Source organism: Zingiber officinale, chromosome 11A (assembly GCF_018446385.1).
Source record: "Zingiber officinale cultivar Zhangliang chromosome 11A, Zo_v1.1, whole genome shotgun sequence".
NCBI classification, from domain to species: Eukaryota; Viridiplantae; Streptophyta; class Magnoliopsida; order Zingiberales; family Zingiberaceae; genus Zingiber; species Zingiber officinale.
In genome coordinates, this window is record NC_056006.1 from 5,681,072 (window position 1) to 5,693,174 (window position 12,103).

The 12,103-nt window shown below is 37.8% G+C and overlaps 1 protein-coding gene and 1 long non-coding RNA gene across 6 annotated transcripts; one reads left to right on the plus strand and one right to left on the minus strand.

The window, feature by feature from the left end:
* Positions 1-4,036: 4,036 nt before the first annotated feature.
* Positions 4,037-9,001, minus strand: LOC122031082 (transcription factor PIF3-like). Of its 3 annotated transcripts, none has more exons than XM_042590144.1 (9): positions 8,722-9,001; positions 8,287-8,446; positions 6,997-8,158; positions 6,795-6,896; positions 6,596-6,661; positions 5,163-5,228; positions 4,648-5,094; positions 4,386-4,483; positions 4,037-4,296 (listed from the first exon to the last, which is right to left on the minus strand). In XM_042590144.1, the coding sequence occupies exons 2-8, from the start codon at positions 8,349-8,351 to the stop codon at positions 4,463-4,465; spliced, it is 1,929 nt and encodes a 642-aa protein (XP_042446078.1). In that variant the 5' UTR covers positions 8,352-8,446; positions 8,722-9,001; the 3' UTR covers positions 4,037-4,296; positions 4,386-4,462. The 3 variants fall into 3 exon arrangements, with proteins under 3 accessions (XP_042446078.1, XP_042446079.1, XP_042446077.1); XM_042590145.1 differs by lacking the exon at positions 8,722-9,001 and adding an exon at positions 8,556-8,692 and having other exon boundaries at positions 4,037-4,286; XM_042590143.1 differs by lacking the exon at positions 8,722-9,001 and adding an exon at positions 8,556-8,692.
* LOC122031084 lies at positions 8,707-11,835 on the plus strand. 3 transcript variants are annotated; one of them, XR_006125729.1, is made up of 5 exons: positions 8,707-8,845; positions 9,504-9,638; positions 9,796-9,914; positions 11,194-11,398; positions 11,784-11,835. It is a non-coding gene; the product is annotated as an uncharacterized LOC122031084 (long non-coding RNA). The 3 variants fall into 3 exon arrangements; XR_006125730.1 differs by having other exon boundaries at positions 9,504-9,601; XR_006125731.1 differs by lacking the exon at positions 9,504-9,638.
* Positions 11,836-12,103: the final 268 nt, after the last annotated feature.

The window sequence follows — 12,103 nt, forward strand, 5'->3', positions numbered from 1 at the left end:
CTCTTCAAATTCTTCAAGGTTCATCTCCGGATCATCCTCAAATTCTGCTGGATTTGGATCCTCCTCTAAATCTTCAGAATCCATTTCTGGATCCTCCTCAGATTCTTCGAGGTCCATGTCTTCGGGATCTGGATCCTCTTCAGATTCTTCAGGGCCCAATTCCAAATGAAGTAACTCCCTACACATATCTGAATATGAGATGTGTCCATCAGAATCATCCCAAAGTTAGAATGCTATCTGCCTTAGATGTTCCGATAATGAATAAACCAGAGACCATCTTCTTTCTTTTTCCTGGACTGGATACCCTTCTTGCTCGAGATTCTAGAACAACCAATTGAGCCGACCAAAAAGCCTACCAACTCCGTGATCCGGGTCATATTCCAGCTTCTTGATCTCCTTCCATAGCTCATGTTGTCGTTCATAGCGACCAGTCATCGTGTATATCATTCTTTGTATCTGGAATTGAAAATCATGATGTCAGTACAAAACCGACAAACCAATAATAAAAACCGATCAAATTCAATTCCCATATATAGAACAAAATATACAGAATGCACAAGCAATTAAGAAAAATAAATTTCCTTATTTTGGGGAGTCTCATGTGACTGACACATTGGATCGGTCGATCAGGAATCCGGATCTTAAGATTAATCTATTGTCCTCATTAGAACTAATCTAATTGGACAGAGATTTCTGACCTATGTTCTGTTATTGTTTAAGCCCATTTGAGTCAATCTCAGACTTATTGATTGATCAAACTTAGGTCCATTTGATTCGTCCAATTGCTCATTGGATTAAGTCTAACTCATTAAAACAAATCTAATCTTTATTATCAAATCTGACATAACAGAACTAATCTGGTCATATTTGATCATCCCAACTTCTGTAATCAAGATCATCCCAATTAATTCAATAATAAACCAAACTGGTTAAACTAACAAATAATTTGAACAAGATCTAGGTATCATTGAATCAAAATGGTCTGCTTAAATCAACTAATAATTTAAATCAGACCTAAGTTTGATTGGACAAGTTGGTATGACTCTATTTTCAGTAAATTGAACCATAAATTAATTAAATATTTATTTATTAATTAATAAATACATTTCTTCATGTATTTAATTAATTTATAAATATATTTAATTAAATTTTAGGCCACTATTCATGTACGCGAAGGAGAAAAAAAATTAAAACACTTTTTTTTCTTCTTCTTCACTGTGCTTCGTCAAAAATACTGTGCACCTCCCTTTTTTCATTCGATTCATGAATCGATTCAATACTGTGCTTCGTCAAAAAAACGGAAGCACTGTACGCTACGATTTTGAATCGAGTCGATTCATTAATCGATTCACTTGACGGATGAACAGTAGGTACTGTCCATCTTCTTCTCGACGGAAAAAAACGCGAGCATTCTCGCGATAAACACGAGGCGTCCCGCAGCCGACTCCCACCGATATTTTAACGTGATCATCGGTGCTCCTATGCCGTCATATGTCAAGGAGGAAATCGCCAATCAATCTCATTGATGATTATTGCGAAATCGCAATGTCACCATTTCACAGTTTTATTTCATGCTTTCGGAACCATAAACATCGCTCTGATACCATTGTTGATTCGGATAACATGAAATATAACCGAAAAGTAAACTGTAAATGACTTACATGGATCTTCCGATGAACTCGCTGAAGATATCGTCGAAGACGTCGCTGTTGCTGTCATCGAGAAGATCACCATTTGGAACCTCCTCGAACTTTTTCACGAACCAAATCCTAGCCTTTAAACGTTCTCAACGCTCGCTGATCACCTCACAACTTCGCTGCGCTCTCTGATCACCTCCGCTTCATCCATCCCCTTTCTCATTGCTTAGACACTCCTTTTATAGGAAGGTTGAGGAAGATGAAGAGGAAATGACACCTCTTCGTCTCCTTGGCGTTTGCAACAACGAGACGTTTACATCAACGAGAGAGACGAACCCTTTTATCTCCTGTAACACCCAACACATAGTCCACTTGGGTCTTTCTGCTTTATTACTACTATTAGTATTTTGTATCAATTTTAGCTTCAATATTAAACTTTTCTTTGATTTTCATCTTCTTTTGCCTTCAACATCAGTTGTTACTGAAATTTGAATTTTGATCCTCTTATTTGTTCCCAATTATTTTACCACTATATCACATCTGTGAAAATAACTTTAATCCATATTTGAATGTAAGGGAGAACGACTCAGGTTCTTTACGCAAAATCATTTGATTCAATTCCTCCCAAATAAACTCAACATACAAGTTTAACTAATTCCTTTCTTTCATTACAAGCTAATGATAAAAAGGGTAATGCTCAATTTATTACGAAGGATAAATCATTAAAAAGGAGGATTATAAAAAAAAAGATATTATCCATTGTTTACTTGAGAACAATTATCCAAAAGGGGCTTCCACGGATATGGTTATAACTGTTAGGAAAACAAATTTTTAAACATCCATACCAACTTTTTTATCCAAAATATATAATTTAGGGTAAAAAATTATTTTATTAAATTTAGATATCCACTTTCAACTACATTGAATATCAATTTTCTCTTTTTTTCTCTTTCTTCTATAATATTTAGAGAATGTAATCCATTCTCTAAATTTTGAAAAGTACTATTCATAAATACTAAATTTAGAAAATGATTAAGGTAACCAATGTAAAAAATTTTTAACTACTCTATCTAAAATTTTAAGTAAAATCTTTAGATAGACTAACGATGTAGAGGTTCTTAGGGAATAAGATTTCTCCCATCTAAAGAGATGCAACTTTGCCACTATAATTTACTTCCCTTCTAAATGTCTTGGACGGGCGTGGAGGGGTGTCTCAAGTGAGCGCATCACCTTTTTTACCATAAGAATTATCCAAAAGAGTAAATAATTTCTCTTTACTCATAAAATGTCATTTATCTGGTTGGTTAGATCATTTTTTTTAAAAAATAATTAATCATGTTGGTAACATCAAACCTCGCGTAATTGATCTGATCCTATGAAAATTTCTTATAGGCCACTAGGATAAATTGGAAAACATATGACTCAGTCTCATAAAAATTTTTCATCAATCATCAGGATAAATCAGAAAGTATATGTGATGGACGACACAGAAGCCCAATCCCTTAATTGCAAGTTTCGTTTGGAGATTTTTTTTTTTAATAAATATGTCATAACTGAAGATTAAATTATGAATATCTAAGAAATAACAGAATGCCGCTGCACCACCCGGGGCTGGATAGATCATTTATCTGGTTGGTTAGATGATGAAAGATTGGAACTTTGGGCGCACCTTATAAACAGAGTATAATGGTAAACAAAAAAACCCTAAATGCTCATTTTTGGGGTCTATTCAATCACTGTTGCGAGCCTTCATCCATGCCTCCTCGTCCCTTCCCCTCTCCGACGTCGATCGCTAATGGACGACGGTATTGGTCGAAGTCCATGGATCTGCATCGCGTCGTTGATGGATTGCAATGCATCATGCCGATCCTTAGCAGAGCTGTAGAAGGAGAAGAGAAATCCAAGAACACCGACGGCGTTTTTCCGCTCCGTGATCCGTGAGTACCTCCTTTTGAGTTTTGGTCCATCCGTAACATTTCTGAGTTTCAGCGTATGGTTTACGCTCCTTGTTGAGTGTTCTTGAATAGATCGTAGTCTAGGATTTCTCCAAGCAATGCAGTTGTCCATCAAATTACACCGGTATTTTCATTTCCTTTCTCTGTCCTTAATCCTTGGCCACTGTCGAATCTTTGCACAGAGCGTAGAAATAGTAGTAGATACACCAGGAACCTTTGTACAAGCTCTTGATTTTCGTGTCATGACCCCTCCAACATCACATTATCCATTTGGCTAATGAACTAACATGTTCATCTGTTAGCCTTCCTTTCAGCCTCTTACGCATAATATTTTTAGCAATCGTACATGCATCAATAACCCTTATGGAACTCTGTGATTGATTTGTATCTACTCTCTCATTCATCACACTATTCATTTGGCAAATAAACTAACATGCTTATCTGTTAGCCACATAAATGCAAGCATTCAATAACCAAAAATACGGGTATAGTGCTAGAGAAGGATTTGTAGACGATGACAGTGACAAATCATTATGTTGGGTGCATAATGATAAGTGATGTTTTCACTAGTTACATTTGCCAGAGCAGCAATGCTAACTTGTTTGAGATTAGGTCTGGCAATTTAATGCACCATCTTTTCCATGGAGTGTCCATCCGCAAGCGGTGTTAATTGCAAATGACTAAAAACTGGAACCTGTTAACCACTGTTGGACAATCAATACATATGATTTATATCCTTATTTGCTAGTAAGTTGCTCAAAATCTCTTATTCCAAGTTTCTACAAAGACGTACCTTTTGAACGGCCTGAATACTCCATCTATCTACTTGGATCGAGATGTGGAGCTTTTTCTCTCTGCCACTACTGATCATCATAGGCAATCTTTTGTTATCTGGTTGCAACAATGAATGCAGGCAAATTAAAATAGTTGATAAAGGAAAGAAGAACTAAGCGTGATTGCTTAATGAAGTTCAATAAATGCGACACTAAGTGAGATGAAACCTCTAGAGCATCGAATAACTGGTAAACTTGGTGATCAAGAATGTGGGTGGATACCTGAATATGTGTTTTATCTGTACTTGCGTTTGGTTCTCCATTTAAGTTCTGCTGCTGTTGATGATCACTGGTAATTCCAACAGCATTGTTTGTATGTCCATCGGGCTCAGCATTCATATTCAGAGAAAGTCCTGCTAAAGTACCAAATTGCGGGGGCCTGGGCATCAGAACTGGAAATCCCTGACCGTGGACTCCAAACATTGAAGGATTTATAGGTCCTGGTATTCCGTTCATGCAGGATAGCCCTGAACTTGGAGTGCAAGGAAACTGTGGTGCATGCATCGGTGGAATTGGAATCATTGGACAACCTGGGGTTAATCCCATGCTGGTGCCCACTCCAACACCTACCGAGGGGAAATGAGCCACCATTGGTCCGCGCAAGTGTTGCATTGCAGGGGGGAACATCATAGGAGGTGGCATGTACAGCCTACTCCCCATGGACATGATCTGTTTTATATGATAGAATTGCTGAGATGCAAATCAAACTTGACAAATCCATCTAATAAAGTATTTACCTGAACTTGCATCTGAAGAGTTTTAAGATATTCAATGGCCTCTTCAAGCATTGAAGCTTTGTCCACCTTCAAAAAATGGTATATTTGAATTAGATCATACTTATTTTAGTCACTGACACTGTTACTGGAACAAACTTTGGTTATTTTCCTTGGTAGTCCCCTTGCACTTATGTATGCTATTAATCTGCATAAATATTACAACTATGTCCAATGACAATACCGAATTAGAAGCTATGTGCACGATAATTTAGTTCCCAGAGCAGAGTTCCATTAGCTCTAATGGGATCATGTCTCACTTTGGTCATCAATTGTTTCACCCAAATAAGTTCTCATGTTATTATTAGCACCATGATTCTATACTCTACTTCTGTACATAACCTGATAGTCCACTTTGCTATTTAAGAAAATAAGGTTACCTCCCTAGACAGTTAAGGCTCAAGCAAAAACACAATCCAACACAAATTCATACATGAATGGAATGGTGTGCAATAAATGGATGAAATGAAAGGGGAAAACATCCAATACATTTCTTTGTTTGGTTGTAATTTAGAATGATATATAGCTAGTTGAATGCTTCAATCTAAGTTTTACCCTTGTCTTCATCTAATTCTTCCAACCAATTTAACTTAGATGGTCCATCTGTTTCGGAGTTCCCAATTAGCCTCATCCATTTGACACATCTAGTTTCATTGATCTACATGACATTCTTGACTTAGTTGCTCCACTAAATCGTCTAACTTGCTCAACTTGCCTGGTTCATTAGACATCATTAGCTCAACCAACTTGATTGGCCTGATCTATCCACCCATCTTGTTCGGTTTAACTGAACCAACCATTTACTTGGCACAACCAATTTGCTCTCACTGATCACATGGCTTGGCTAGCTCAACTGGCCTGCCCAATTCACCCATTTTATTTAACTATTTTTAACTTTTGAGATGATAGTTTGTTAATAAAAACTATATTCCATTTAAGTGGAACGAAACTTTTCCCTTTTAAAGTATGAAATACAATTTGTAGAATGAGTCATTTCTTTGAATACATCAATGCCACTCAAAGTATCCATCCAAACATTAAAATGGAATTCTAGAGGGAACAAAGCATTCCGATATTTCATTCATGTGTACCAAGCTCAATCTTAGGTGGGAAATCTGTTGATATTTTCAATATATTTAAAGACACTCATTTCAGCATTTTGTTTTCTCTTTCTAACTTTCTATTTGCTTTATATTGAACCAAGGGGCTCAACATTGTTGCAGGTAAAGGGTTAGCCCTGACATCAGGTTATAAGGATAAAATCAGATTATTTTTCTACATATATATTATTAATCAACATAAATACTATAAGTAGGCCTTTAATACCATTGATATTTTACATTTAGGTACGAAACACCAATAGCTTTGCTTTCTACAAAGATTGAAATATAGATTACCTTGTTACAGTTCGGTATAAGCTCTTGTAGTGCACGCATTTTTTCATTAATCCTGTTCCTCCTCCGCTGCATATGGACAGTGTAAACATTCACTTTGTGATCAACCCAACAAAAGAAATAGAAAGCATCTTAGCTAGTTTTTTCATTTATTAATAGAATTTTTTAGAACACTTGTGATGAAATATGCTTGTGTACTCACTCTTTCTGACAAGTTATGAACTTCTGCAGCCCGACCTCGCTTTGTTCTTTCACCACGTCCAGTTGGCGGCTTCCTTATGTCGGCATACTCATCTTGGAGATCCTACACGTATTTGCCTTAGCCAATTTAGAAATGGAAATCCAATAGTCTGTTCTTTTTTTTTTTTTTTTTGGCAAAACTAGTGTCGTTATCACTGACTTACTTCGCTGTGGCTGAGGTAATCAGAGTCTTCTGCATCATATTCTTTTCTCTTTTCACCATGTTTGGGTTCATTAGATGCAGCTACATTGATATTCCCTGAACACATAGACGAAGATGGCATAACTGCTTCAGCATCTTTTCTGTTGTCATGCCTACAAAGAGCCACACTGGCTGCGAAGCTTGAACTTGGAAGACCATCTGGCAAGTTAGTACAATTCTTACTGCTCCTCAGAGTATCTTCCCCACTGATTTTATTGGAAAATTCAGCTGAGCCTCCTCCATGAAGATTCTTCATGGATGATCCCAATTCCAACCTGAGTGGACCAGAGCCTGATTGCCCTGGTACCTTGTTAATATCCTTACTGCCACTATTACTTTCAACTGGTCTCAGAGTGACAGGATTGCTGCTTGGAGTAAATGCCTTCTCATTGCTTCGCGATCCAGCATAACTATGGGGGTTTGCTTTAGCAAGTGCAGTGGGTCTTGCAAAATGTGAGAAGTTCATCAGAGTTCCCATACCGCCTTGTTGCTGCTTCTGCTTGGAACCCGCTGGTCCCTGATTCTGCAGCCTTCTGTTGAGTTCTTGAGCTACATTATTATCGTTACTCCTGATGTCAACTACTGTTGACTTGGAATTGAGAGCTGGAGCTTGGAATTGCTGTGGATGGCTGGTTCTCATTCTGCTCGAACCCAAACTGCTCCATGTAGGTGCTTTTGGAACATGGCCATGTTCCACATTGTTTGACCTTCTAATTTCTTGACTTAACCCCACTGTTCGACCAGTTCCAACAACATTACTCCTGTGGGTTGATAGAGGATTCACATCAAATGCAGAGAACTCATTCAAGAACTCAGCGCAATAATCATTCTGGAGAGTCTCACTTGGCAAAACTTCCTCAATTGGATAACTGATCCACGGCACAATATCATCATCTTGAGCATTCTCTCCGTTGTCAGCGGAACTTCTTGACAGCTGATGGTCATCAACTGCACCAGGATGAGGAAATTTACCAACTTTTTCCCTGGTATCCTTTTCTTGAACAGTGCCATACCGGGAGGAGAAGGCACCGCTTGGGAAGGAGCCCTTTCTCGCCTTACTGTTCTGGTTCTGCATCACAATCTGACCATTCTCCCATGCTAACTCGGCGAATTCATCATCAGGTCTTATCACAAATCCATGTAAAAACAAGGTAAGATATCATTCCGGAGCATGCAATGAGAGACAGCAATAAACAAGAACAGAATTGAACCAAGGCATCTAGCAGTCAACTTGGATAAGTTGTACACTTACATAGAGAACAGGTCAGATGTGCCATTTATCATCCTTGATTGTATGGTTTCTTGCTTTTGCCTCATCGTCCAGGGAAGGAGTTCATGATATAAACGGAATCTATTTTTACGTCTCCAGAGATACAATGTTTCAGCTCAGCTTCCAGATCTCACACTGAGACCTGCAGAAACACAGAGATGTTTCAGCCAAAGATTCAAATTTTCTTACTAGAACAGAAGAAAGATCCAAAATTTCTTGCCAGAAAACAGAAAATGGATCACAAATATTACCCAAAGGACGAAACCGAGCACACTCAAAAGCACTAACAGCAAGTTAAGACTCTTGATCCATACAACAAGAAACCAATTCCTTCAAAAAGTTTAAAATGGTAAAAAAAAAAAAAAAAAAAAAAAAGCTTCAACCCTGCAAAAGTGGCTAAAGGGAACAGGAAGCGACCTCAAGTACTACCAATTCCCGAAAAAATTCTTTTCAAATGTTGATATATTCTGAGTGCTCGGCAGCTGGATCTCGACGACAACACCATCAACAGGCAGGGCAGAGCACAAAGGCACAAAGCGAGGTAATTGATCTCTTTTTCTCTCTTTTTTTTTGCTTATCCACGTCTTGTCTTGGTTTCTAGCACATAGCGCGTATAGTACTCAAGGTACCAACTCCCAGTTCTTATCCTAGCATGAAAGTGTGTGTGACAACTGAATTCTAGAACTGAAGATTACGCCTGCTGTTAACACTGAAAGCAACGTAGTGATGTACCTGGATGGGCAGGGAGTTATTGCATACCCTATGCTTTTTACCTTTTTCTGTTAACCAACAACCTAATTTAACAAGTTCAATTGAGAACAGACTCAAAGATCAGAGTTTTATTTTTATTTATAATTTAAGCATCCAGTTGTCGTTCAATTAATCTTTTTAGTTCACTTAATGCATACTCATAATTCAGTTTCTAAAATATTTATCCTATTTGAAATTTAAATATTAATCTTTTTATTGCTCAGCTTTGAGTGTTTTACTTCATCACCACAAGTAGTGCATTTTAATATCCAAATATGCACAACAGGGAGGGGAAAAAATCAAGTCTATACTGAACCGGCCGGTTTAATCGTTTGTATAAAAACCAAACCAGGAACCCATTGTCCACCCGGTTCATCTACCGGTCCAATCTTAGGTCCACTACATTTTATATTGAGTGTGTGATAGATTGACTTCTTATTCACCCGCAGAGGAAGGAGGCAGTGAGAGGGACACATTGTCATGTTTCTCCCTCGCCCATGATGGTGGCAGCTCGCATTGTGGAGGAAATATCGACCACGAATCAATGGTCTGACATCCTTATCACCTCTGCTGGGCCTCATAGTGTAATAATCATTAAAGAGATTTGACTTTCACTTAGTTGAAATCTTATACTAACCTCCCTAGATTTGCAATGTTTGTCATCTCGGCAAGGTTAAGTTTTCAAAGTTAAATCTTTTGAAACATTTCACCAAGACGACTCGTTACATCTTTATTTTGTAGACGTGGCAATGTCTCATTCTTTCAGCGAGGGCTGCTTCTGGGGCTGCAATGAGAAGAGACTGAAAGGACGTGTGATGGGGACTGTGATGGAATAAGACTGCTACAGAAGGAAAATGGAGGTCACCGACTTTTCTCTCAAATCATTTGGTTTTATCTATTTTGTCCCTTGCTTTGATAAGATTTTGAAAAGTAGTAGTCTAAGCAATTCAGCTATTTATCTTGTGAACACATGGATATTAAAGTTGTGATGCTTGATCCTTATCCACGGGAAGTTTATTGGATTTGTGGGATCGGGTCAGAGGGTGACTGGAATAATTTCGTATAGAGAAGAGGTAAAATAATCTTGACTAATAGAAGTTCTCCACTTCTCACAAGAGCATTGGCCAGTAGAATCTCCATGAACGGGAGATCTTCTAACTGATTATGTCTTTGATCAATGGAGACATTAAATGTGATGGGTTAACTGACGGAGCAACTGATGCATTATATGCAGTCAGTGGAGATCCACCAAGGAGCATTAAATGTGATGAGTCAGCACACATTTAATGGGATTCATTACTGAACAAGTTGTTCATCAATGGATGCCTACTGTGACAAAACTACTTGGGCATGGGAGTATCTTCAATTGAGTCACCACTGACCATTCTGGTAGAGAGGCCGTCAATCAGATCACATAACTCCCCCAATAGTTTTTCTGCCAAGTTATCATTTTTAATCACTTTAGTGTTCAAATTCAATCATCCATGAACCTATCACTATTGATCTTTCTAGTAGTCTAAATTATGTATGATGCATTATATTGTCTGAACCAACTCAACCAAGTTGGCGCAGGGAAACAGGAAGAAATAATACAAGTGCTGTCTATTAGCTGGTGATAATTAATGTAACTGTCTGGCTAAAATATAAAGAAGACAAATAATGTTACTTGTAGACTTCAAAATAGTTGATCTTTATAAAGGAACAATGCCTGCTTGCTAAAATAATGACCTTTACCGAAGAATTTGCTTGTTCTAATTAGTTTATTCTTATTTCCTTTACCTGACTCAATCGTAAGTAGCTTAAGTTTCAGTTGACTCATCGTATATGTTTATTCATTTAGCTTCTTTAATTTGTAGCTCGGTTTTGCTTAACTCTTCTACTCGTATTCTATCTTTGCTTAGAAGGTAGTGACTGCTTTCTATTTCATTTTTTAAATATACTGTCTTTTAATTTGTTAAAAAGTAAATCTAATTATTTAGCCTGTGAAAATCAATAATGGCAAAATCATCTGTTTTTTTTTTAAAGTATTATGAAAACACAATTGTCATTGTTGACTGGTGGTGCTTCCGTAATTTTCAGTTTTTTTTTTTAAAAAGAAAGAAATATCTCAGAAAAAATCACTGAATGGGTGGTCTACAGGGACCAGTCCGACTTTCACTCTACGTGTCGTCCTCTCCTTCGCCTTCCACAGCGACTTTACGAGGGTGGGCCGACGCGACGGATGGGGGCACGTGGCCTTCACGCGAGGTCACGTGGCCACAATAACGAGGCCCCGCGTTGGCTGAGGTGGACCTGCCGAACTGGGCGAACGGCACCCGATGGCGTTGGGTAACGACTGGTGCAGGTTAGATCCTCTACCCGTCACATGCTCCATTATCCACGGCACGCGTCCCATCCACGACCAATCGATCCCCTCCTATCGATTCTTTCCCATTATTTTTTATTTTTGATTTTTTTTCCGCTACCGAACAACAGAGGGTGTCAAATTATTATGAAAGTATTTATGATTGGATCACTGGTTATAATATATTTAGAGATTTTTTTTAAAATGAAATTCATAATTATGGGATATTGAATTTTTAGTCGCGAGTGTTTCCAATATTTTTTGATTTATTTTAACTATCAATAACAAATTTCTATGAAATTGAATTACTCATCCTAGATTCAATGCTATTTGATTTATCAATTTTTTTCATTATCTTCTTACTTATTGATTCTATTTGAAACAGGAGGAGATGATGTGTTGGGTAGGTGACGATGCTATTGATCGGAAGAAGACTTTGCACGGGAGAAAAAAGATGATGAGCTGGAGCAAGAAAAGGGCTCTGGGTGCCTCCCTTCTCTTTGCGTGCACTTAAACAAGCCAATAGAACGTTAGGGTAAAAATAAAAAAAGGGGTCCTTGATATAGGTCATTTGATGCTCAAATTAGTAGATAACCAAGTGAAATTTGAAGAAAGACTACGATAAAATTGGGTGAGCGTAGTAGAGAGAAATCTTGTGCTTTGCTAAGTGTGTAAAAAATGTACCTCCAGTGGAGATAATCCCTC

What these genes read in the sequence shown, in the direction of transcription:
- LOC122031082 (XM_042590144.1), bottom strand. Translation starts at nt 8,351, where the DNA reads ATGAGGCAAAAGCAAGAAACCATACAATCAAGGATGATAAATGGCACA. An exon ending in ACATCTGACCTGTTCTCTAT is followed by an intron (nt 8,159 to 8,286) that starts GTAAGTGTACAA and finishes ATTTGTGATAAG; the next exon opens with ACCTGATGATGAATTCGCCG. An exon ending in CTCTTCAGATGCAAGTTCAG is followed by an intron (nt 5,095 to 5,162) that starts GTAAATACTTTA and finishes CATATAAAACAG; the next exon opens with ATCATGTCCATGGGGAGTAG.